Source organism: Macaca fascicularis, chromosome 5, assembly GCF_037993035.2.
Source record: "Macaca fascicularis isolate 582-1 chromosome 5, T2T-MFA8v1.1".
Taxonomy (NCBI): Eukaryota; Metazoa; Chordata; class Mammalia; order Primates; family Cercopithecidae; genus Macaca; species Macaca fascicularis.
The window spans coordinates 65188828-65216000 of NC_088379.1; the positions used below are offsets into that span (position 1 = coordinate 65188828).

The 27173-nt window shown below is 34.8% G+C and overlaps 1 protein-coding gene across 1 annotated transcript; it reads left to right on the forward strand.

Annotated features, from left to right (window-relative positions):
• Positions 1-537: 537 nt before the first annotated feature.
• UGT2B20 (UDP-glucuronosyltransferase 2B20-like) lies at positions 538-25713 on the forward strand. The gene is made up of 6 exons (XM_045392538.2): positions 538-1295; positions 3021-3169; positions 5898-6029; positions 15010-15097; positions 16037-16256; positions 24978-25713. The coding sequence occupies exons 1-6, from the start codon at positions 572-574 to the stop codon at positions 25255-25257; spliced, it is 1593 nt and encodes a 530-aa protein (XP_045248473.2). The 5' UTR covers positions 538-571; the 3' UTR covers positions 25258-25713.
• Positions 25714-27173: the final 1460 nt, after the last annotated feature.

Here is a 27173-nt window from a genome sequence, read left to right on the forward strand (position 1 = left end):
GGGGGGTTAAAGGCTATTGTATATAATTTTTTGGAGGTAATACTGATTGTTGTAGTGGATGTAAAATTCTGTGAATATACTAGGAAACACTGAACTATACACACTAATTGGTGAATCATATGGTATATGAATTATATATCAACAAAGTTTTAGAAGACATTCCTTGTACCATGATATTAAAAATGCTGTTTGTGTTGTATAATTACTTCATCTCTCTGTGTGCAGGGCATTAAAGTCGCAGGAGCCTCTCATTTGCCACTGTTCTTAACAGCATTATAAAATAATTACATAAGAGAGATTACTTACATATTACATATGCTGGGTCATAAAAGTTATTGTTTGACTAGAGTAGTTGTAAACACAAAAGAACACCTAACACACTAAAATAAATATGAGGTCATCTATCTTTTGTTTGTCTCCTTGGCATGCACCTATTCAGACTGTTAATATTATGTGTTTATTTTTAACTTTAGCAGTTATATTTTAACTTGATTGATTTATCCTCAGATTTAAGTATGAGAAATGACAGAAAGAAACAGCAACTGGAAAAGAAGGATTGCATGAGACCAGGATGTCTCTGAAATGGACGTCAGTCTTTCTGCTGTTACAACTCAGTTGTTATTTTAGCTCTGGGAGTTGTGGAAAGGTGCTGGTGTGGCCCACAGAATACAGCCATTGGATAAATATGAAGACAATCCTGGAAGAGCTTGTTCGGAGACGTCATGAGGTGACTGTGTTGACATCCTCGGCTTCTACTTTTGTCAATGACAGTAAATCATCTGCTATTAAATTTGAAGTTTATCCTACATCTTTAACTAAAAATGATATGGAAGATTCTCTTATGAAACTGCTAGATATTTGGACATATAGTATTTCAAACAGTACATTTTTGTCGTATTTTTCCAAACTACAAGAATTGTGTTGGGAATATTATTACTATAGTGAAAAGCTCTGTAAAGATGCAGTTTTGAACAAGAAACTTATGACAAAACTAAAAGAGACAAAGTTTGATGTCATTCTGGCAGATGCCCTTAATCCCTGTGGGGAGCTACTGGCTGAGCTATTTAACATACCCTTTGTGTACAGCCTCCGCTTCACTGTTGGCTACACATTTGAGAAGAATGGTGGAGGATTTCTGTTCCCTCCTTCCTATGTACCTGTTGTTATGTCAGAATTAAGTGATCAAATGACTTTCACAGAGAGGATAAAAAATATGATACATAAGCTTTATTTTGACTTTTGGTTTCAAATACATGATATAAAGAAGTGGGACCAGTTTTACAGTGAAGTTCTAGGTAAGTCATGTGTCCAATTAGTGCTTATTAAGTCCTAACTTTTCTGTGCCTTTGAAGGTGAGCTTATACAAATACTATGTCAGAAGATAGTGTTTTTAAGGGAAATTACAAATTGCAAATGTAAGATGATCTATCAATCTCAAAAATATTATAGAATGTTGACCTTATAGAATCAATTAGAACCTGGGACCATCACTACTACAGGGCACCCAAAGAATCATAAACCTTCAATGTAAAGCGCTTATGATTTCATCACATATCATTTTGCTATACATTTTTTCATCTTTAAAAAAAGGTCAATAGATACCTCAAAAAAATCTTCATGAAGGCAGACATATAAATTTAGTATTTACACATATTTCTAGAAAAATTAGCAATGCAGGATTGAGGAATTTGTTTCTCTTTGAGTACCTCAGTTTTCTCATTTAGAAATTAAAATTTTTTCACATAACAAGAATTCCTTCACAGTTGAGAAATATAGTGACTCTACTCCAGAAACAGAAGCCTAAAACTTGAGATTTCTAATGTTTATACATTCCTTCACTAACAGCTTGACAATTATTTCTTTCAAAATCTGAAATCTTGTTGAAAGCGAACATCTAAGTTTCAATCTGTATTTTATTAAACTGCATCTCTCCATCAAACAAAATATAGGCCAAGTTAAAGAAGAGCACATATCTCTGTGTCGATAAATTCTGAAAAATTTTTAGTTCTCATTTGTAAATGTATTTATTTTAAAAATCTAATTATAGTAAGATCTTAAGATGAACCAAGATGTAGTAGTATGAAGATTTCAGTGTTACTCTAAAAAATCTCATGGTTTACTTGGAGAACCAAGGATCAAGGAACTAGCTTAATAAATTGTAGAGACTAGAGTACTTCCTGGAAAGCTGTTTTCATGGGTAAGATGAATTAATTGTGGAACTGAAAGAGTTATCTAAATGTATATTTGTTACTATTGCAGCTTCAGAGAGAAGACAAATGTGTATTTAAGTTCTTAGTGGCTACATTAGTCCATTCTCACAGTGCTATAAAGAAATACCTGAGACTGGGTAATTTATAAAGAAAAGAAGTTTAATAGATTCATGCTTCCACATGGCTGGGATGCCTCAGGAAACTGAGAATCATGGCGAAAGGCTAAGGGGAAGCAAGCTTGGATCTTCTCACTTAGCGGCAAGAGAGAGAGGTGCAAGCAGGGGAAATGCCAGACACTTATAAAACTATCAGATCTCATGAGAACTCATTCAATATCATGAAAACAACATGGAGGAATTCACCCCATTATCCCATCAGCTGCCATTTGGTCCCTCCCTGGACACATGGGAATTTGGGGATTATAATTCAAGATGAGAGGATATTTGCGTGGGGACAGCCAAACCATATTAATGACTTATTTTAATAATTATTTATGATTGTGAATATACTGATGTTACATTAAAGATGTAAAATATACTGATGTTACATTAAAGATGTAAGAAGATTCAGAGATCTTCTTACAGATCTCTGAATACTTTGCCTTCCTTGTATATGCATATGAGCAACATATGCAATACATAAAAATTAAATTATGACTATATATAAATGTATGTATATATTTTATCAATGCACAGACATTTTATATATCTTTTGGTGTGTCATTCCAAGTCCTTTCAGGAAAATACCTGCATATTCAAATAACAATTCTTGTGTTAGCTACCTTTTGTTTTGTTTTGTTTTTTCCATTAGGAAGACCCACTACATTATTTGAGACAATGAGGAAAGCTGAAATGTGGCTCATTCGAACCTATTGGGATTTTGAATTTCCTCGCCCATTCTTACCAAATGTTGATTTTGTTGGAGGACTTCACTGTAAACCAGCCAAACCCCTGCCTAAGGTAATGTATTCCTGTTTGATTTGTTTGCTTGACATTTTCAGAAGGAATGGCAGGATATTTTTCATTCAGAGTGTTTAACTCAGAGTGAGGGGGAATATGGGAGGCCAAAAAAAAAGGACTGGCCATTAGAAAATTATATATATCTACACTATCACAAGTATGTGAATGTTATTATCATTAAAGACTGAAGAGGATTACTAGGGAGATTTTGAAAAAAGGGTTGGTTAAAAATGCCTATAGGCATTTCCTTTATGATATATTCACATGAAACTGTACAGAGAATAAATCATGATGGTAAGATTCAATATTAGTAGCAAATATTCACTTAAAAATCTCTGGAAATAATTCAAATATCTTATATTAAGAAATGGTTAAAAACTTACACAATGTGCATGCCATGCTATCACAATCCTTCTTTCAAAAAAAATGTTTAATTACACTGTCAACCATAGTACAGGTATAGCTGGAAACTAAGAAACAAAATGATGAGTAGAACAAGATCACAATTTTTTGTAAGATGAAAAGGCATATGCAATGAGATTAAAATTTTCTAAATAAGCATCATGTATGTACATTGAGTTATATAAATAGAATTAAAACTATAATGAAATGGTACTCATTTTAAGTTGGTGATATCTCTAGACAGAGATATGGGTAAAATTATTTTCTTTTTCTAAATTTTCACACTTTTACAAGACTACTTACATTGATCTTCTTTTACCATTACTTTCCTAAAGACATCACAGAATGAGATCAGTGCTAATCTGTTTATAAACAGATATTTTATTATTTCAATACTGGGTGGATGAAGAAGGCTTTTGCAGTGAATGAGACAAAACATTGAACTCAAGTTACATTAAATGTGCTACAGGCAACTGCAATTGCACTGAGTTCCTGGATGCCTAGAGAATTATCTCTAATAGCCATACACTGACTCTCCAATTAAAACTGATGTCAGGCCTGGTGCAGTGGCTTACGCCTGTAATCCCAGCACTTTGGGAGGCCAAGGTGGGTGGATCACAAGGTCAGGAGTTCAAGACCAGCCTGGCCAAGATGGTGAAACATGCCTCTACTAAAGACAGAAAAATTAGCCAGTTGTGGTGGTAGGTGTCTTTAATCCCAGCTACTCAGGAAGATGAAGCAGGAGAATTGCTTGAACCCAGAAGGCAGAGGTTGCAGTGAGCCAAGATTGCATCATTGCACTCCAGCTTGGATGACAGAGCAAGACTCCATCTCAAAAAAAAAAAAAAAAAAAAAAAAGATGTCATAAAGTTAAATTACATTTTTCAAAAATACCAATATTTGGTCTGCACTGACATACTTTAAAATTTCTTTTTTTTTATTATTTGTAAACAGTTTTATAAAGAAATTTACCCCAATGATTAGGACCAGAAAGTATATTTGTTATGATAGAAGGGGTTGGTCATTATTTTACTGAGAAAAAAAGAATTTAGAACAAATGGGACAACAGCAACAAGAAGATGGGTATACAATTTTGATATGATATCCAGGAAATGTATGGGTCTACATTTATTTTCCTCTTTCTCTCTCTCTCTCTCTCTCTCTTTGTGTGTGTGTGTGTGTGAGAGAGAGAGAGAGAGAGAGAATACACTGAGCGATGTGGAATTAGAATGGATTTAAGTTTAAAAACAGGAACACATTAGGAAACACAAGTCAGAATAATTCTCAATCATTTCTAAGCAAACACATATTCACCAGGAGCTTCATATAGTGTGAGGGAGCTACTCTACAGGGTGAGTAGGTCTCCACTGGAGAAAGGCCTGGTGACCTCTCCCACTGTGATGCAACTGCGCCCTGTGAGACACAGCAAAGTGATGATGAGGGTCCCTCACATTCAGTTACCAATCAGCACATCAATTTCACAGTGTAATATCAGGACAAAAGATGTCAGAGTTATACCTAAACAATGACCTGAGAAATAAGATCACTCAATTATGTAACTATATAGTATATAATACTGTATTATAAATGGAATTCTCAGAACTATTTCCCAGAAATTCCAAACCACAATACCAGACTGCTGAATGTCAGTGATTCTTATACTTCAGCTTCTAAGGTTTTTTTGTTGGGGGCGGGGGGGTCAGGGGTAGTGAGTGGTAGTAGGGTAAGTCTAGGAAACTCTAACTGTAAGTGAAATATTAAGGGTTACAGAGCTAAAGAAGCTAAAGAAACGTAGATATAAAGTCATTCTTATTGTAACTAACTTTTCCTCATTGCTCATAGTCATGTAATGGCTCCAATGACTCCTAACTAAAAGAACTGAACAGAAAAAATAAAATAAAATAAAACTGTACCAAATAAACACAAGAAATTTAGTAGAACTACAAAAAAAAAAAAAAATACAATTAAAGCCAAGTAAAGCCACCTTCCAATAACCTATGTTAGTAATTATAATATTATAAATAAAGAGTCTGGGTGTAATATTTTCTAGCATTATCTCCTCCTACTGCAGTGTCACAGCTTTGTTTCATTCTTCCCTACACACACATACATACATGCATATGCAAACATATTTACACAAATTTGCATAAAAGTTTCCATATATGTTATATTAGACATCTTTCAAAGAAACTGGATAATTGGGTCAGTTTAAAAAAATTACTCCAATAGCTTCTGACTTTCTCTTCTTAGATGTTTGTAACAATCCTGTCAATAGTGTTTTCTGTGCTGTTGCTCTTTTCTGATAGAACAAATTCTTTCTTCACAGGAAATGGAAGAGTTTGTCCAGAGCTCTGGAGAAAATGGTGTTGTGGTGTTTTCTCTGGGGTCGATGATCAGTAACATGTCAGAAGAAAGGGCCAACATGATTGCATCAGCCCTTGCCCAGATCCCTCAAAAGGTTAGATAAAGTGCCTTAATTGTGGGTGGCTCCTAAATGAATCTGTTAACTCTTCAAGAGTCTATTACAGAAATGTTCTGCCTGAAAATTTAACTGCTATGATAGTTCTAATTATCTCAGACATCTGTTCAAAACAAAAACATATACAGTTCTAATTATCTCAGACATCTGTTCAAAACAAAAACATATATGGAAGATCTTAAAATCATAAAGAGAGGGATTTTGGTTGATAATAATGTTGGCATTAATATTGTGATCAGAAGGAAATATATTTAAGAGTTGCTAGTGAAGTTTGGTATTATCATGGTATTGTAGGCATGTACATAGAAATCACTAAATTCTGCCCTGTTATTTGCTCCCTCTGGTTTACAGGATTTTAGAAGGTACTGTATATACTGTAGATATTATCAAAAAGCAGTTACATTTTAATAAGCTACTCTAGATCACAATAACAATAAGCAGGTATTGAAAAAAGTTTGAAATGCATCATACATCTTCGGCTTACCAAGCAATCTGGCTGCTTTTACTTCCCATGCATTGGAATAGGTCTATTTAGTGTTCTGTTCAGGGTGCCACTCAGTGAAAGAATGTCCTAGTCAGACAAACCACTACTCTGGAGGTACCCACCTAGCCAAGTAGATTTAGAGAAAAAGAAAAACTTGTCTGATCTGCTGGCTTGGGTGCTGCTAATGTCTTAAGCAGAAAAATGTAATGGAAAGAATGGAGATAGAATCCTGCTTTTAGGGGAGAATGTGTGCATTATTAAATGGGCCCAACAAAGACTATGCTTTAAGAATCAGATTAGTACCTTCTCCAGATTGAGGAAGGAGCAGGAAATATAAATAAACATGGTAGGAACTTATTTTCTAATCTATAGGATATACCTGCAATCTTTGTGTATTTTCAATTTACGCTTTAGTTTCTTATCTCACATAGCCCTCTCTGATTGACCTATGGAAGTTTTTGCTGAAAACACAGTTATTTTAACACTCTCATATCAAATACAAGGTCAACATTTGTAAATTCTACTCCGGTTTATAAAGACTGCTTGGGAATTCTGAAATCAGTACCTTAGTTTGGTACTAGTCACGGTAATGACTGGCTATAACTGATAATATATCAGTGCCATCGATGTTATCCAGGGCATAATCTAAGTGTGAATGATCAGTTAAGCTAAATGTAACAAAATACAATTTTATACATTTTCAGCGTCTGTATTGTTAATCACGAATTATCAATGGGCTCCTTTTTCCTACACTGTTAGCATTTACAAAAGTAGCAATACTGATAATAGTCTGAATTTGTGTAAAATGCTGCCAATTGAAATTTTTCTTGAAAGTAGCACTTGATAATTAGCAAATTAAAAGAAATTACACATACTACATATGTAGCATTGATTTATTTCTCACCATAGGCTCAGTTTAAAGATTTAGTCTTTTGTAATCAATGATGTCAAATTTATAAAATAACTTATGATTAGTAGAAAAGTGGATATAAGTAAATTCTTCTCATATCACTCAAAAATTAATAAATTTATATTAAATTTGGAAGATTACAGCTAGTATGAAGTATGTAAAATAAAGGTATAGATTATTACTAATTTGCTACTTTTTTTACTAGAATTAAGACTGTCTAAAAATTCTTAAATATTTGAATATTTCATTGATAATCTTGTGAACCCCAAATATCTGAGACAGGTCTCAGTAAATTTAGAAAGTTTATTTTGCCAACTTAAAGCAGGGAGGAGGAATTCCTTTGAGTTTCTGATTAGCCTTTCCAAAGGAGGCAATCAGATATGCATTTATCTCAGTGAGCAGAGGGATGACTTTGAATAGAATGGGAGGCAGTGATTAGCTTAGTGACTCAGGGGCCCCAAGGCTTATTTTCCTTTTATATTTCCCCCCTTTTTAAAAAAAAAAAAAAAAAAAAAAAAATCTTTTAGAGAAAGCATTTTAGAAGAAAATAAGTCTCTGAAGTAAGGTTTTCATCTGATATCTAATGGCAAGGATGATTTATTCCTAGACAAGCAGGTCCTGAGTTATTAGGAAAGTTCATTTTTAGTAGGTTGTGAAGTCTCATGTCCTATGAAGACAAAATAAAGGAAGGAAGGGAGAAAAACAAAAACAAACAGAAGAACAATTCTATAAAATTAATATAGGCCACATTACTCTGAAGCCCATAAATCAGTAGGCAGGTATGAAAGTGGATTATGTATGTAAATTGGTTGCTGTCATTTTCTTCTGAAGTTTAGGTTGTCTAGCTTGATTTGTAGGGCTTTATGAAAGCGTGGCTTAGTTTACAGTGACTCCAAATTAGGAAAGATGGTGAGAGGGGGAGGAAAAAAATCTGAAGACACTATCTTGAAGACTTGTAGCCATGAAAAATTAGAATGCAGTCCAAACTGTAGACAATTCTGTATTAAAAATTGAAAAAAACATTAGGCAAGACTAGAATCTAACAACAGGTGTACTGTAATTTTGGAAACGTAATTTTTCTCTCTTCAGTTTCCCAATTTGACTAAAGACTAAAGACAAACCATGGTAGAACTGATTTGCTTTATTATACTTGGCTGATTATTTGTATATAGAGGAGGAAGAATAATTTTTTATTTACATAGGCTTTTAACGTGGCTTTGATGGAACTTTGTCTTATAGAAAGAATCCCAGATAGGACTTTTTTAAAGCTGAGACAAGCCATAGATTTGTACCATCAAATACCTATGGGTTGGGTGAATTCCTATACTCTTGGGGTTTCAAAATAAACTTGAAGCTCCTGGGCCTGTCAGAAAGTTACATTCTTTGCTTACCACAGGTAAGGAACCCTTATAGATGAAGGTATGAGGCCAGTTTTCCCAAGAGGCTTTTCTTGGCTCCATAAGTCAAGTTTGATTCCCTAAAGGAAAGCACACCATTCCAGTGAAAGCCTTGGTAAAATAACCAGTTTCTCCAATTGTGTTTTGTTATAAATGAAAATAGATAATTATTGCACTTATGCAAATAACTGTATTGACAAAAGTAAAAAATACTCACAAATAGTTTCCAAATTCTGAAGAAATCAGGTAGAGGGAAGCAAATATGTTCTAAATTTTGTTCATAGGAGTATATTAAATTGCTAAAAGCTGTTAATAGCTCAAAAAAAAGATTCCTTGCTGACTCTAAAAAACAAAGAAAGCACTTTGGGAGGCCGAGACGGGCGGATCACGAGGTCAGGAGATCGAGACCATCCTGGCGAACATGGTGAAACCCTGTCTCTACTAAAAAATACAAAAAACTAGCCGGGCGAGGTGGCCAGCACCTGTAGTCCCAGCTACTCGGGAGGCTGAGGCAGGAGAAGAGTGTGGGGGAAAAAAAAAACAAAAAAAAAACAAAAAAAAAAACAAAGGATCAGCAATGTTTTAAGCAAAGTCAAAAAGATTACTTGTTTTCTATTAGTTCAGTCCATGTAAGTTAATTCCTGTTCTGCTTCATATTCATGAATATTTTAGTTCTCCATGAGTCCTGAAAATTTTTCTTCTATTCTAATGTCACAACCTCCAAAATTATAAAAACTTTTATTCAAGAGCACCTGTTAGAATTTTATAGCTGATTATAAAACGACCTTCTAAAGAGGACCAAAGTGAGACAACAATTGTCAGTGGATGACAAAATTTTAGAGCAGCCTCAGTCAAAGACATAATGGACAAGGAAATTTGTTACCTCTGTGGCACACACTAATTTAACATAACAAATATAATTATTACTGATAATGTACACACTAAGTCATATCAGAATTATAGAAGTTTCCCATAATTTTGGAAGACATACCAGCAACATATTTATATAAATATAGCTCAAAAAGACCAAACACCATTTCATATTTGACAATGTTTCCTATATGATTTTTATACCATATAAGCCAAATTATGTCATTTTTGGACTTTAGGGAAACTAATAACTTACAGGATTACTTAGATCAGAAAAAAACATAATTTATAATTTGATTTTGGAAAATTTGTCAAATATCAAAGGTTTAAAACACTTGATATCACAGGTAAAAGAAATCATTCATTTGACTAAAGTGGTAACTCACGGATTTCAAAAAAAGACAAAAATCTTCATCTTTTGAGAGAGGAGACTCAATTTTCCAAACAATAAGCCCTAATAAAACAGCATGAAGTCAAATAAGTTTGTTTTTCAAACTTTTATGAACAATCTATAAAATTATAATATTGACCATAAGATATAACTTTCCTGAGCCTTTCATAACCTTTATAATCTTTATTAACAAGTCAGTTTATTCTTCAAGAAAACCTTGTTAATCTGACATGGGGGCCCATATGTTGGTCATGCATTAGTGTGCCTTTGATGTTTATGATTAATTTATAGATAAACTGAACTTATTTTATCACTCAGTATCAGTTCTTGCAATCTCCCACACCCACCTCTTCTATGATAGTCCCTGAACCTTGAGGAGTTGAATAGCTTTCAGAAAACACTGTTAGCATTATGCCACAACAAACAGAACTTGAGGAAAAAAACTTATATCAGTTGAAAATTAGTTGAAGAAGAGTGTTACTATTTCACGCCCTTCAAAAGGGGACAGAAAACCAAAAACAGTGAGATGCAATAAAAGTTAAACTTTGGCTTAAAAAAAATAAAATCTCTTATAATATTTTAAGAGTAAATCAATCCCTTAAGAAAATTTTATTATCCTAACCAATTATTTAGTCATAGTGCTTTTATTTACATCAAGCCCAATCTGTAGAAAGACCATTAATTATAGACAACTTGATCATACAAAAGTTTTTTAAATCTTCTTATTGTGACTTACACAGATCATTCATGATATGCTTGGACTTTCTGGTTTGTCCTGAACATCCTTCTTTCTTATACAACTGATAATTTTATTCTAGAACTAAATTTACCATACAAGATTCTTGCTCATATAAAATTATTTCTCTTCAAGCATTTTACAAAGAAAAAAAAGCTTTTTACTTTTATAATTTTCTTTACATCTCTCTTATTTCCTGCTTCCTTTTTTACCTTGTTTTATATATAACTTTTAAATAAGCTTTGATTTAGACAACACTTCTTCACCTTTTTTAAAAAAATACACACTATTTTTTAGAAAGAATGTTTTCCTACCAATTTTTTTTGAAAAATACCCAAACAATGAAATATCTATTATTTAATTTAATATAACTTTAGATTCTAAATTATGAGTTTGTCTACAAGTATTTATCCCATCACATTTACCTAATTACTTTATTTAGTCATTTACCTAGATTATTTATGAAACCTGTGATACTCATCATTTAAATTTATGGAATTGCCATTGCAAAATTATAACTGAGACAATGAAAAATATCTGACCTAACTAACTCCATCTTGCTTTTGACCTCCCAGCTGTTCATGTTCATTTCTGGATGTGGGCCAAACTAACTTAGGGAGGAACTTAGTTTATAGTTTAGCTTTGAAATAAAAAATGATAACAGTCTTTTCCCAAAACAAACCTTACTGCCTGTGGACTAGATTGCTTAAGGCTGCAAGATTAGAAGTTATGATAATCTAACTTAATTCAATATGTAGCTATTTTCATTAAACCAATTATTAATGTCTTATTTATTAAAAATTAGACAAAGATCATTCTGCTTTGAGATTGGTTACAGTTTTGTAACCCCTATGTCAAATTTTGACAACTTAAAGTATTTGGCAAGAATAAGTATGAAATTGCTTGATTAATAAATGCAAACAAAAATGTATGCTGGCAGTTCTTAAGATATTTCTGGTATTATATAATTGTAAAGTTATCTTATTTATAAAAGATTGTATTTAAGTTACATAAACTTGAAAAAGCATTTGACTAGTCTTTCTTTCTGGCAAAGTATTTAATTCAAGCACTTTTATTTTCTTAAGCCAATTAGAGCTCTTTTATATATTTTCAGTAGTAAAACATTGTGTACAAAACACATAAATACATAGATGTATTAAGCATGCCAACAGAAGTACATCTTATAGATATATAAAAACTACTTTTTGCCATATTAAACTTTCAAATTCTTGATAAACTGTTTCAATAGGTAATCTGTATGAATACTTGATCACCATAGGCAGTTGTAAGCTAAATACTCTTACATTTGCATATTAAAAGAAACCCTTCAGGTGAAAATCAAAAAACAAAATTTACATCATAAGGTACAGAGAGAAAAAAATTGGTGTGCTAGAAGGAAAATCAAATAGATTTACTTGCCAATTAAACATAAATTATAGAAAGTATAATGGCCTTTTAAATATATGCAAACACATATACACACACATACACAAAAGATTCTATGGCTTTTACTTCAGAACTTTAGCCATGAGATAAAAAAAAATTCACCAGCTTGCAGACAAAAGCCTGTTGAATCCAAACAGTGGTTTTTATCTTAATAGAAAAATAAAAGCAAATTTAAAGCAAGAAGAAAAGAAAATTTTTTTAAAAGAGAGAATTTAGGAACTCTATAGTTTGCAGGACAACTTTAGGGTTCTTAGTGTATATGTGCACAAAGACCATATTACCTTCATTTTACATAAACTCTGCCAAGTACAGGTGTCATAAAACCTACCGAGAGATATCAGGGGGTCATTCTTCTTGCTTTCTCCTCATTCTTAGATTGTTTCCCACTTTTTTTCTTAAAAGGAGGAACTGAGCTGTGGCCTAGGGTTTACATGTGGTGAATCAATGTGTGTTTCTTGTGGGCAGTACTCCACAGTGTGTCACCACTGAGTTGTTTCCACCCTCTTACATGTCTCATTTTCTCTCTCCAGAGGTCTATGATCTCTGAGAGGGCTCAAAATATGGGGTGATCCACCCTAATATGTGTTTCCTGGACTAGCCTTTTTTAAAAAAGTTAATTTTTGTTGGGGATTTCTCTGCAGGGTCCCTCCATGTCGTAGGGGGTCAACCCCCAGACACTCCCACAAGGCCCTCATTCACTTAGGAGTGACATATGACTGGGAGGAGCAAATGCCCTTTCTCTTTGGAGTGAGAAAACTCAGTCTCTCAATTGCCTATGTAAACCACAGTTCAGTTTCTCACGCAAATCCACAGACAAGCCAAATTGAGATTAATTTTGGGAATAAAAACAATAGAGGAGACCCTTTACAATGCATCTCCTAACTAGAATTAGGATTCTTAAACAAAAACTTCCTAGGAGGAAAAAATAACATAACAACGGTCAATACCACTTCCTGTAAACTGTACTCAACCACTCCCTACTTTGTAACTCTCATCTGCCATTACACATACCAAAGCAAAATCCTCTCACAGTACCAGGTAATCTGTGGTAATCTCAAAGCCAAAGAGATCAGGTCATTCAACATAGGAAAACAGAGCTTCGGACCTCAGCAAAAATCTTCTCACAACTCTTGAAACTCCACAAAGAAAACAGAACACCCCCAAAGGGGTGAGTGGTGCTTTTGTTCTGAATTCTTTAAAAGAGTTCAAGTCATTAGAAGCCTTCTCTAGATTTTTGGTACTGCAAATGGCAAAAGGCAAAAGGAAGTATAGGGTGGAAGAAAAGTAAACAAAAGAACATTTTTTTTTTTTTAAGACAGGAAGCAAACACAGAAACCAAACACATGGTTTTTAGGTTTTGTTTTGTTTTGTTTTGTTTTCTCTTTTGCATCTGCATAGAATTTAGCCAAATTAGACAGGCTTTGTTACCCACAATTTGGAATTCTCACTCAAATTTGATCAAGTCAAGTAAAGTTCATCAAATCTGACGGGAGAAATACTGGAATGTACAAAAACATTCTCTCAAAAATGTGATCACTAAGCACTGTAATGTTAAGGAGAAATTAAGACCGGCTAGTTGTTAAACATTAACCCAGACAAACCCCAATTCAGCTATTTACCTAAGGATGGGTTTCAGGCTAAAACTGCCCTTTGCCATCCTAGAAGCAGGAAAGAAACCTCAAACTCATCCTCCCTCCTGGGAGGCAGCTCAAACTTCATAGAGTTACTTGCCTTCCATTGTCATGGAAACAGGAAATCTTTCCTTTCTTGTAGGAAGCAAGTAAAACTCCAAAAAAAAAAAAAAAAAGGAGTTGTACAGCAAAATAAATTTTAGATCTTGATTGAATTTTGGGGTATCCGGGATTCTCTGGAGGGGTTGCTCCCAGACCTTAGTCAATTGTCTTATTTTTTTGAGCCATAAAGTTAGCTCAGGCTGGTACCAAGCACTGATAGGACACTTGTCAAAGGTCAGGGAACCTCCACTCACAATGTCTTCATGGTTACCAAAATGTGAACCCTGAATATCTGAGACAGGTCTCAGTTAATTTAGAAAGTTTATTTTGCCAAGGTTGAAAATGTGCACCCATGACACAGCCTTAGGAAGTCCTGATGACATGTGTCCAAGGTGGTGCAGTGACAGTTTGGTTTTATGCATTTTAGGGATATATAAGACATCAATCAACATATAAGATGAACAGTTGTTTGGTCCAGAAATGGGGGACAACTAGAAGCAAAGGCAGAGCAACTTGAAGCAAGGAAGGGGTTTCCAGGTCATAGGTAGATAAGAGACAAATGGTTGACTTCCTCTGAGTTTCTGATTAGCCTCTCCAGTGAGGCAATTAGATATGCATTTATCTCAGTGAGCGGAGCGGTGACTTTGAATAGAATGGGAGGTAGGTTTGCCCTGAGGAGCTTAACTTTATTCTTTAGCATAGATTTTGGAACGCCAAGATGTATTTTATTTTCCTTTCACAATCTCATGTGTCTAGCTATTATGTTGGAAACGCCATTATTTCTTTATATACCAATTTGATTATAAAAGTAGACATTAAATGTGGTTATTCAACTTACCTCAGAATTTTAGTAGTTCTCATTACTTGACATCAGTTCTTATTTTTTCATCTTTTATATGGGTTAACTGATTATTAATCTCTTCAGAATTCTGACACATGCTATATTTTTAGAGTTCTATTCATTTAACAAGATATTCTCCTTACCCTAACAGGTTCTATGGAAATTTGATGGCAAGAAGCCAAATACTTTAGGCTCCAATACTCGACTGTACAAGTGGTTACCCCAGAATGACCTTCTTGGTAAGACTTTGGAGAACAAATACTGAATATATTAGTAACAGTCAATTAGAGTGATAATAGTTCAACATAAAACAAACATATTTAACATTTATTATCAGAAAACTAAAAAAAAAAAAAATCAAATTTAACTACTTTATATTTATTTTCCAGTCTTAGTATAAAAAGAATACACTATAGTAGTTGGCATTTTATTACATACACTCACATTCTTTACAGTCAGAATAAAAATCTCTTTATTCATGTGTAATTACCTCTCACAGGTTTTAAATAACATCCTGGATTTTCTGTCTGTCTCCTATTTCTACAGCTTTACATCTGTTCTTTCCCCTACTGCAGGGTTATTTCAACAGGCACTGAAAAATAACAGACACTCTTCTATTACCAGTGCCTCTATTTTCTATGGGAATAAATCACCAATCTTTATCATAAAGTGATAACACATTTCATGATGATGTGTAACCGGTCCTTCCTCAGCACTACCTCCAGCCTGCTGCCTACTACTCTGCTGCCTTTAAAAAAAATTAAATATTTTAAATATTTTAGGTATTTAAATATTTTTAAATACACAAATGTGACTGCATTTTTATAACACTTAAGAGACCATGTTCTTTTATACCCAATCTTATACTTTTCTTTTTTGCACATTTAAATTTTTTAGTTAAGAATATGCTTTTTCATTTTGTTCACCTGGCAATCTTTTAAATTTATATTTCCACTGTGAAGACACACACACCACGACCTTTTCATGTAGCATTCACTTACCTTTCCAGCAGAAGTAGGTGCTGCTTCCTCTGAAATTTGAAAACAATTTCAATGCAGTTTTGTGGGTAGAATGTTACCTAGGGAATACTGTTGCTTAAAGTTCCTTATATTGTGCATTTCTTATTGAATTCCTGTGACTTACAATTAATATTTTTGTTAAAATTCATCCACTTTTAGGTCATCCCAAAACCAAAGCTTTTATAACTCACGGTGGAACCAATGGCATCTATGAGGCGATCTACCATGGGATCCCTATGGTGGGCATTCCCTTGTTTGCGGATCAACATGATAACATTGTTCACATGAAAGTCAAGGGAGCAGCCCTCAGTGTGGACATCAGGACCATGTCAAGTAGAGATTTGCTCAATGCATTGAAGTCAGTCATTAATGAGCCTATGTGAGTATTACAATTTTGTGACCAGGTGGTATTTATAAATTATTTTGTCAACAGTGAATATGAGTTTTAACCTTTTTTTAAGAGACTAATTTTGAAGGGATTGAAGTGATTTAACCAATGTAAAATCTGCTCCTATTTTCCACCAGACAGTTATTTCAAAGTTACATTTCAACCCCATAGATTTAATGGGTCACCAATGACTGCAATGAATTATAAAATAAAAATAATTAAAGATATGTAGACAATTATTTTAAATATTTTTAATGACAGAATACACAATAAAAAGAAATAATGTAACTAGAGAAATATGATAAAATATTTCAATTAAATACCTAAAATTTCTGAAAGTATGAATCTATTCTTTCTCAAAAATTTCTTTTTATTGTTACCATTCTTTTAAAAAATTTGATAGTGAATTATAATGTGCATAGCATAACATTCACTAAAATTTAAAATCTAAATACATTTAGTGTGTTTACATAGTTACAAAGCCACAACCCTAAAGAAACATTTTTATGAACTCATACATGATCTCATAATGCATGAAGTTGCTCCCAATAAACCTCTAGTCCTAGAAAACTACCAACTTACTTTGTTTCTCAATAGGTTATTCTCTTCACATATTTTATATAAATGAAATCATACAATTTATGGTGTTCTGTAAATGATTTATTTCACTTAGCATAATCATTTTTAGTTTTATTTATGTTGTTGGATGTATCAGAACTCATTCATTTTTATTTCTATATAATATTCTTTGATATGTTTATACCAAAATTACCCATTTATCAGGTCATAGACATTTTAGGTCTTTCCAATTTTGGCACTTATGAACATTGTTATACATATTTTCTGTGTAAAAATATATTTTTACTTCTTTTGAGGAGACACTAGGAGTGGAATTGCTGAGGCGTATGGGAATTTGTTGTTCATGAAGAACTGCTAAACTGTTTTTCAAAGTATTTGCATCATTTTTCATTACCACCAGCTAGATATGAGGGCTCTAATTTCTTCACACTCTCCCCACACTTGTTATCACCTGTCTTTCTATTACAGCCATTCTAGTGTGTATAAAGTGGTCTCTCATTATAGTTTTCACTTGCATTTCCTTATGGCTGAAGATGTTAACCATCTTTTCATGTGCTTACTGGCCATTCACACATATTCCTTAGATAAATTTCTGTCTTAATCTTGTGAACATTTCATCATTTTTCTATTTATCTTATTATGGATTCCTAAGAATTATTTATATTTTATAGATACAATCCCTTATCAAATATATGATTTTCAAATATTTTCTTCCACTATGGACAGATAGATTTTTTTACTTTTTGGAAGATGTCTTTTGAAACACAAAGGTTTTAATATTGATGAAATAAATATGTAATACTTAATTTATCCATAATCCGAAGGAAATAATATGGAAAATGCTATGCCTAGACCAGCTGCCATCAGTTCAGAGTCTACTAGTCCTACAAATAATATTATTATGTAAGGTGGTACCAGCTAAGGAAATACATTAAAAACACTTTACCAAAAAATTAGTAAGACGAGAAATGATTTAAAATACTTCAAAAACAGTTAAAAAGCAAAGAAACATAAAACAGGTTAATGACAGAAAACCAAACATCATATGTTCTCACTCATAAGTGGGAATTGAACAGTGAGAACACTTGGACACAGGAAGGGGAACATCACACACTGAGGCCTGTCATGGGGTGGGGGGGGAGGTGAGGGATAGCATTAGGACATATACCTAATGTAAATGATGAGTTAACAGGTGCAGCACATCAACATGGCACATGAATACATATGTAACAAACCTGCACATTGTGCACATGTACCCTAGAACTTAAAGTATAATTTTTTTAAAAAGTTAGAAAATAAAATATGTGTATAGAATAAGATGGTGGATTTAAATGTGAACTAGGGCAATCAGGCAAGAGAAAGAAATAAAGGGTATTCAAATAGGAATAGAGGAAGTTAAATTGTCTCTGTTTGCAGATGACATAAATCTATATTTAGAAAACCCTTTCATCTCAGTTCCAAAATTACTTAAGCTGATAAACAACTTTAGCAAACCCTCAGGATACAAAAATCAATATGCAAAAATCACAGGAATTCCTGTGCACCAATAATACACAAGCAGAGAGCCAAATCATGAACAAATTCCCATTCACAATTGCAACAGAGAGAATAAAATCCCTGGGAATATGCCTAACAAAGGACGTGAAGGTCCTCTTCAAGGAAAAATAGAAATCACTGTTGAAGGAATTCAGAGAGGACACAAACAAATGGAAAAACATTCCATCCCCATGGATGAAAAGAATCAATATTGTAAAAATGGCCATGCTGCCCAAGGTAATTTATATATTCAAAGCTATTCCCATCAAATTACCATTGACATTTCTCACAGAATTAGAAAAAAAAAAAAAAAAAAACCTACTTTAAATTTGATATATCCAAAAAAGAGCCAGTATATCCAAAACAATCCTAAGCAAAAAGAACAAAACTGGAGGCATCATGCTACCTGACTTCAAACTATACTACAAGAACATAACCAAAACAGTATGGTACTGGTACCAAACAGATATATAGACCAATGGAACAGAACAGAGGCCTCAGAAATAGCACTACACATCTACAACCATCTGATCTTTAACAAACCTGAAAAAACAAGTAATTAGGGAAAGGATTCCCTATTTAATAAATGGTGTTGGGAAAACTGGCTAGCCATATGAAGAAAACTGCAACTGGATCCCTTCTTTACACCTTACAGTAACCAAACCAGCATAGTACTGGAACAAAAACAGAGATATTGGCCAATGGAACAGAACAGAGTCCTCAGAAATAATGCCACACATCTACAACCATCTGATCTTTGACAAACTTGACAAAACAAGAAATGGGGAAAGGATTCCCTATTTAATAAATGGTGCTGGGGAAACCAGCTAGCCATATACAGAAAACAGAAACTAGACCCCTGCCTTACACATTATGCAAAAATTGACTCAAAATGGATTAAAGACTTAAATATAAAACCCAAAACCATAAAAACCCTAGAAGAAAACCTAGGCAATATCATTCAGGACATAGGCATGGGCAAAAATTTCATGATGCAAACACCAAAAAGAATTGGAACAGAAGCCAAAATTGACAAATGAGATCAAATTAAACTAAAGAGCTTCTGCACAGCAAAATAAACTATCATCAGAGGGAACAGACAAACTACTGAATGAGGGAACATTTTTGCAATCTATCCCTCTGACAAAGGTCTAATATCCAGAATCTACAAGAAACTCAAACAAATTTACAAGAAAAAAAAACAAACAACACCATCAAAAAGTGGACAAAAGATCTAAACAGACACTTCTCAAAAAAAAGACATTTATGCAGCCAACACACTTATGAAAAAAGCTCAATATCACTGATCATTAGAGAAACACAAATCAAAACCACTATGAGATACAATCTCATGCCAGTCAGAATGGCAATTATTAAAAAGTCAAAAAAATAGATGCTGGAGAAGCTGGGGAGAAATATGAAAGCTTTTACATGATTGGTGGAAATGTAAGTTAGTTCACCCATCATGGAAAACAGTGTGGTAATTCCTCAAAGATCTACAACCAGAAACACCATTTGACCTAGCAATCCCATTACTTGGTATATACCCAAAGGAATATAAATCATTCTACTATAAAGACACATGCACATGTATGTCTATTGCAGCACTGTTTACAATATCAAAGATATAGAACCAACCCAAATGCTCATCAATGATAAACCAGAAAAAGAAAATGTGATACATCAATTTCTTCAAAAACAAAATAAAATACCTAGGAATCCAACTTAGAACAGTTGTGACTGACCTCTTCAAAGAGAACTATAAACCACTGCTCAATGAAATAAAGGAGGACACAAACAAATGGAAGGACATTCTATGCTCATGTATAGGAAGAATCAATATTGTGAAAATGGCCATACTGCTCAAGGTAATTCATAGATTCAATGCCATCCCCATTAAGCTACCAATGACTTTCTTCACAGAACTGGAAAAACTTATTTAAAGCTCATATGGAACCAAAAAAGAGCCCACATTGCCAAGACAATCCTAAGCCAAAGGAGCAAAGCTGGAGGTCTCACACTACCTGACTTCAAACTATACTACAAGGCTACAGTAACCAAAACAGCATCGTACTGGTACCAAAACAGACATATAGACCAATGGAACAGAACAGAGCCCTCAGAAATAATACCACACATCTACAACCATCTGATGTTTGACAAACCTGACAAAAACAAGCAATGGGGAAAGGATTCCCTATTTTATAAATGGTGCTGGGAAAACTGGCTAGCCATATGTAGAAAGCTGAAACTGGATCTCTTCCTTACACCTGATATGAAAATCAGTTCAAGATGGATTAGAGACTTAAATGTCAGACCTAAAGTCATAAAAATCTTAGAAGAAAAGCTAGGCAAAACCTTTCAGGACATAGGCACGGGCAAGGACTTCATGTCTAAAACAACAAAAGCAATGGCAACAAAAGCCAAAATTGACAAATGGGATCTAAATAAACTAAAGAGCTTCTGCACAGCAAAAGAAACTACCTTCAGAGTGAACAGGCAACCTACAGAATGGGAGAAAATGTTTGCAATCTACTTATCTGACAAAGGGCTAATGTCCAGAAACTACAAAGACCTCAAACAAATTTACAAGAAAAAAACAACCCCATCAAAAAGTGGTTGAAGGATATGAACAGACACTTCTCAAAAGAAGACATTTATGCAGCCAACAGACACATGAAAAAATGCTCATCATCACTCACCATCAGAGAAATGCAAATCAAAATCACAATGAGATACCATCTCACACCAGTTAGAATGACGATCATTAAAAAGTCAGGAAACAACAGGTATTGGAGAGGATGTGGAGAAATAGGAACACTTTTACACTGTTGCACTGTTGGTGGGACTGTAAACTAGTTCAACCATTGTGAAAGACAGTGTGGTGATTCCTCAAGGATCTAGAACTAGAAATACCATTTGACCCAGCCATGTCATTACTGGGTATATACCCAAAGGATTATAAATCATGCTGCTATAAAGGCACAAGCACGCATATGTTTATTGTGGCACTATTCACAATAGCAAAGACTTGGAACCAACCCAAATGTCCATAAACGACAGACTGGATTAAGAAAATGTGGCACATACACACCATGGAATCCTATGCAGCCTTAAAAAAGGATGAGTTCATGTCCTTTGTAGGGACATGGATGCAGCTGGAAACCATCATTCTCAGCAAACTACCACAAGAACAGAAAACCAAACACTGTATGTTCTCACTCATAGGTGAGAACTGAACAATGAGAACACTTGGATACAGGAAGGAGAACATCACACACTGGGGCCTTTTGTGGGGTGGGGGGAGGGAATAGGGATAGCATTAAGAGATATATCTAATGTAAATGACGAGTTAATGGGTGCAGCACACCAACATGGAACTTGAATACATATGTAACAAACCTACACATTTTGCACATGTACCCTAGAACTTAAAGTATAATAAAAACATTTCAAAAAATTAAATGTGATACATGTACACTATGGAATACTATGTGCCATAAAAAGGAATGAGATCATGTCTGTTGCAGAGACATGGATGCAACTCAAAGCCATTATCCTCAGCAAACTAACACAGAACAGAAAACCAAACACCACATGTTCTCACTCATAACAGGGAGTTGAACAATGAAAATACACGGACTCAGAGAGGAGAACAACACACACTGGGGCCACTAGGGGCATGGAAGGTGAGTGAGAGTATCAGTACAAATAGCTAGTTCATGAGGGGCTTAACATCTAGATGACAGGTTGATAGGTGCTGCAAACCACCATGGCATGTATATAACTATGTAACAAACCCGCACATTCTGCACATGTATCCTGGAACTTAAAGTAAAATAAAACTGTTTTAAAAAAATGCAAACCGACCAGGTACGGTGGCTCACACCTGTAATCCCGGCACTTTGGGAGGCCGAGGAGGGCAGATCACGAGGTCAAGAGATCAAGACCATACTCCTGGCCAACAGAGTGAAACTCCATCTCTACTAAAAATACAAAAATTAGCTGGACATGGTGATGTGCACCTGTAGTCCCAGATGCTCGGGAGGCTGAGGCAGGAGAATCACCTGAACCCAGGAGACAGAGGTTGCAGTGAGCCGAGATAGTGCCACTGCACTCCAGCCTGGTGACAGAGTAAGACTCCATCTCAAAAAAAAAACAAAAAAGTGAACCTACCAGTACTCACATTAAATTTAAACAGACCAAAAAAAAAGACAAAATAATGATCTTTGAAATCTTTTATTTAAGGAGATAAAACATTTGAAGTATACAATTAAATGTAACCTATGTTTTATATATGTGTGTCTATATATATTGCACATATATGTGTATATATGTATCCATATATCTCTCTGGTTGTGTGTGTGTGTACTGAAAATAAATATTTTTAAAAGAGTATATGGAGATCGGGTGTGGTGGCTCACACCTGTAATCCCAACACTTTGGGAGGCCAAGGTGGGAGGATCATGTGAGGACAGGAGTTCAAGACCAGTCTGGCCAACAGGGTGAAATTCTGTGTCCACTAATAATACAAAACTTAGCCAGGAGTGGGGGATGAGCATCTGTAGTCCCAGATACTTGGGAGGTTGAGGCATGAGAATCACTTGAACCCAGGAGACATAAATTGCAGTCAGCCAAGTTTGCTCCATTGCACTCAAACCTGGGTGACAGAGAGAGACTCTATCTCAAAAAAAAAAAAAAAAAAAGATTATGAGAAATAAACGGTTATCTGAATTGAGCATATGTTGAGACATAAATAAATGCTAAATAATTGTATTAGATTTCAATTCATAAAAATTATATGTTCTAGTCATACTAGAAATAAATTATAAATCCAAAAACTGAAAACTAAACACAATCTCTAATTCTTTAAAATAAAAAAATATTTTTTTAAATTCAGTCAACAAAAAATTCTAATTATAAATGTGCCATTCTCTCATCAACTATTCTTCCAAGTATACATCCAACAAAAATGAATAAATATGTACACCTAGTAAAATATACATATATCTTAATACCATAATTATTAGTAGGATCAAAAAATGTTAACCACACAAATATCCATTAATCATAAAATGAAGAGATCATCTGTGGTCTTTGTCAATCAACTGAATACTTTACACCAGTGCAATTAAACAACTGCTAAACAAAGACAGAAATGAATATGTATTATTTAATTCAATTATATAAACAATCAATATTAATCTATGATATTAGAATTCAGGTTGATACTTAATTTGAGGACAAAAGTAGTGACTAAAATGGCGCAGGAGGAGAGAGTTCTTCTATGCAGTTTGTGATAAATTGGTGTCTTCATTTTGGGATAATGTCTAAGATTATCTTAAAATTTTGAGATAGTCACATAGTATATATACATTTATCCTATGTATTTCCCACTCAAAGTTTTATTGTAGAAGATATATAGCATATTTTAAAGTTCTAGAAATCAAATAGCAAAATAAGCATGAAGCACTGGAGAAATCCTATGGGTGCCTATAGTGTGGCCAGGAAGCCTCTCTAAGAGGTATCATTTAAAGAGAAACCTCAAAAAGAAATAGAAGCAAACCTCAAGTAGTTGCAAGAAAGAATGCTCAATGAGAGAGACACGAGACAAAAGGTGTAAAGGGGCTAACGTGAGAACACCTTCAGGAGTTTAAAGAACAACAGAAGGCCATTGTCTCTAGAAGACAGTGTACAGGGGTAAGTGTTAGGACAAGTAGGTGCCTTTGTAAGTTCTCTAGACCAAAGACAGATTTGGATTTTATTCTTAATGTAACAAGAAACTAGATGGAAATCTTAACAGGCAAGTGTCATAATTTGATATTAATTTAGAAAATACTCTGGCTAGTAGAAAGAAAATATGGTAGAAGACAGAAGATTAGAGTAGAAGCTGAGAAACTAGTTAGGAGACATTTCACCAGTTGTGACACAATTCTTCTTTAAATATATCAAAATGGGCTGAGCACAGTGGTTCATGCCTGTAGGGCCAACACTTTGAGAGGCAGAGGCAGGAGAATGACTTGACCACAGGAGTTCCAGACCAGTAGGGGTACTACAGCAAGACCTCATATCTAAAAAAGTAAAAAATAAAAAAATAGCCAGGGATGGTAGTGTGCAGCTGTAGTCCCAGCTTCTCATGAGGCTGAGGTGGAGGATTACTTGAGACCAAAAGGGAAAGGCTGCACTGAGCTATGATCATGTGACTGCACTCAGCCTATATAATGGAGCAAAATCCTGTCTCAAAAAATTTTTTTTAAAAAATTGAAAATACCAAAATGATCATTCCCAGATTCCATTTCCACTATCTTACTTATAGCACTTAGAGTGGCTCACAATATTTTCTGTTCTAGAAAGACATTAACTTTCCCACCTAAAATTCCATTTTTCATTTGTAAAGGTATTTGTCAATTATAAAACTCCCATTTAAAAACCAAACTTTCTGTAATGACATATATTAAAACATTCAAATTTTATGTCAATTCAATGACACTTACTTTGAATCATTTGTATGACACTTTTCAAAGACCGTCCACAGACTTGATATGCTTAAGCAATAAATTTACTTTTAATGTTGATATCTTTATGTTCATCCTTCAGCTATAAAGAGAATGCCATGAAATTATCAAGAATTCATCATGATCAACCAATGAAGCCCCTGGATCGAGCAGTCTTCTGGATTGAGTTTGTTATGCGCCACAAAGGAGCCAAGCACCTTCGGGTCGCAGCTCACAACCTCACCTGGATCCAGTACCACTCTTTGGATGTGATAGCATTCCTGCTGGCCTGCGTGGCAGCTGTGATATTTATCATCACAAAATGTTGCCTGTTTTGCTTCCGAAAGCTTGCCAAAACAGGAAAGAAGAAGAAATGGGATTAGTTATATCAAAAGCCTGAAGTGGAATGACTGAAAGATGGGACTCCTCCTTTATTCTGGCATGGAGGGTTTTAAATGGAGGATTTCCTTTTTCCTGTGACAAAACATCTTTTCACAACTTATCCCATTAAGTCAAAATTTATTTTCCAGGGATTTAATATGTGCTTTAGTTGGAATTATTCTCTGTCAATGATTTTTAAACTATGAAAAATAACAATAATATAAAATCTTATGGGCTTACATTGAAATTTGTTATTCTAATCCAAAAGTTACATGCAAAAGTCACTGAGCTTCATTATGTTTCAAACATTGTATTTGAACACAACAACATTAAGAACTCCACTCATAGTATCAACATTGTTTTGCAAATACTCAGAACATTTTGGCTTCATTTTGAGCAGAATTTTTGTTTTTACTTTTGCCAATGAAATCTTCAAGAATTAAATTATGTAAAAAGTCTCACTCTTCTTTGGAGATTCCAATACCAGTAGTGTTGCTTGGCTTTTACTGTGTATTCAGACTTAACATCACTTCTTTCCTAAAAGACATGGCAAATTTATTCCTAGAATGAAAGATAGTTTAACATACAAAAATTAACACGTATGTTATGCCACATTAATAGAGATTTACATAACAAACTAGAAAATCTAGAAATAAATCCATGAATATATACAGCTAACTGATCTTCAACAAGAGTCTCAAATATACTCAATGAAGAAAGATGAGTTTCTTCAAAAATTGGTGCTGAGAAAACCGGATGTCCACAAGCAAAAGAAAAAAATTGAACCCTTGTTTTTTATCATACACAAAAATCAACTCAAAATGGATGAAAGATGGCAACATAAGACTGAAAACAGTAAAACTTCTGGAAGATGGAGATCTGGTAAGATGGTTGAATAGGAAAAGCTCCTGTCTACAGCTCTCAGTGGGACCAGTGCAGAAGGCAGGGTGTTTCTGCATTGCCAGGGATCTTCCTCCCATAGCCAAGGGAAGCCATGAGGGACTGCATTATTCAGCCCAGATATTATGCTTTCCCGGTGGTTTTTGTAATCCACAGAGCAGGATATTCCCTGTTCTGCCATCACTACCAGGGCCCTGGGTTGCAAGCACCAAACTGGGCAGCTGTTTGGGCAGACACCAAGCTAGCTACAGGGTTTTTTTTTTTTTTTTTTTTTTGCTGTTGTTGTTGTTTTGTTTGTTTGTTTTGTACCCCACTGGTGCCTGGAACCCAAGTGAGACAGAACCATTCACTGCCCTGGAAAGGGGGCTGAAGCCAGGGATCCAAGTGGTGTCTCTTAGTAGGTCCCACTCCCATGGAGTCCAACACACGAGGAACCTCTAGCTTGAAATTCTCGCTGCCAGCACAGCAATCTGAAGTCAACCTGGGACAGTCAAGTTTGGTGGGGGGAGGGGTCATTACTGAGGCTTGAGTAAGCGGTTTTCCCCTCACAGTGCTAAGGAGGCCAGGAAATTCATACTGGGCAGAATTCACCACAGCATGGCAAAGCGGCTGTGGCCAGACTACCTCTCTAAATTCCTCCCCACTGGGCAGGGCATCTCTGAAAGAAAAGCAGCAGCACCAGTCAGGGACTTATAGATAAAACTCCCATCTCCTTGGGACAGAGCACCTGGGGGAAGGAGCAGCTGTGGGCAAAGCTTCAGCAGATTTAAGCCTTCCTGCCTGCCAGCTTTGAAGAGAACAGTGGATCCTGACAAGGAGGATTCTCCCAGCAGAGTGCTTGAGCTCTGCTAAGGGACAGACTGCCTCCTCAAGTGGGTCCCTGAACCCCATGCCTCCTGACTGGGAGAGAACTTCCATCAAGGTTTGACAGACACTTCATACAGGAGAGCTCCAGCTGGCATCAGGCCCTCCCCCCACCCACACAGGACAAGTCTTCCAGAGGAAGGAGCAGGCAGCA

Coding starts and splice junctions, on each gene's coding strand:
- UGT2B20 (XM_045392538.2), top strand. CDS start 572: ATGTCTCTGAAATGGACGTCAGTCTTTCTGCTGTTACAACTCAGTTGT. Junction 3,170..5,897: donor CAGCCAAACCCCTGCCTAAG/GTAATGTATTCC, acceptor CTTTCTTCACAG/GAAATGGAAGAGTTTGTCCA. Junction 16,257..24,977: donor TCAGTCATTAATGAGCCTAT/GTGAGTATTACA, acceptor TTCATCCTTCAG/CTATAAAGAGAATGCCATGA.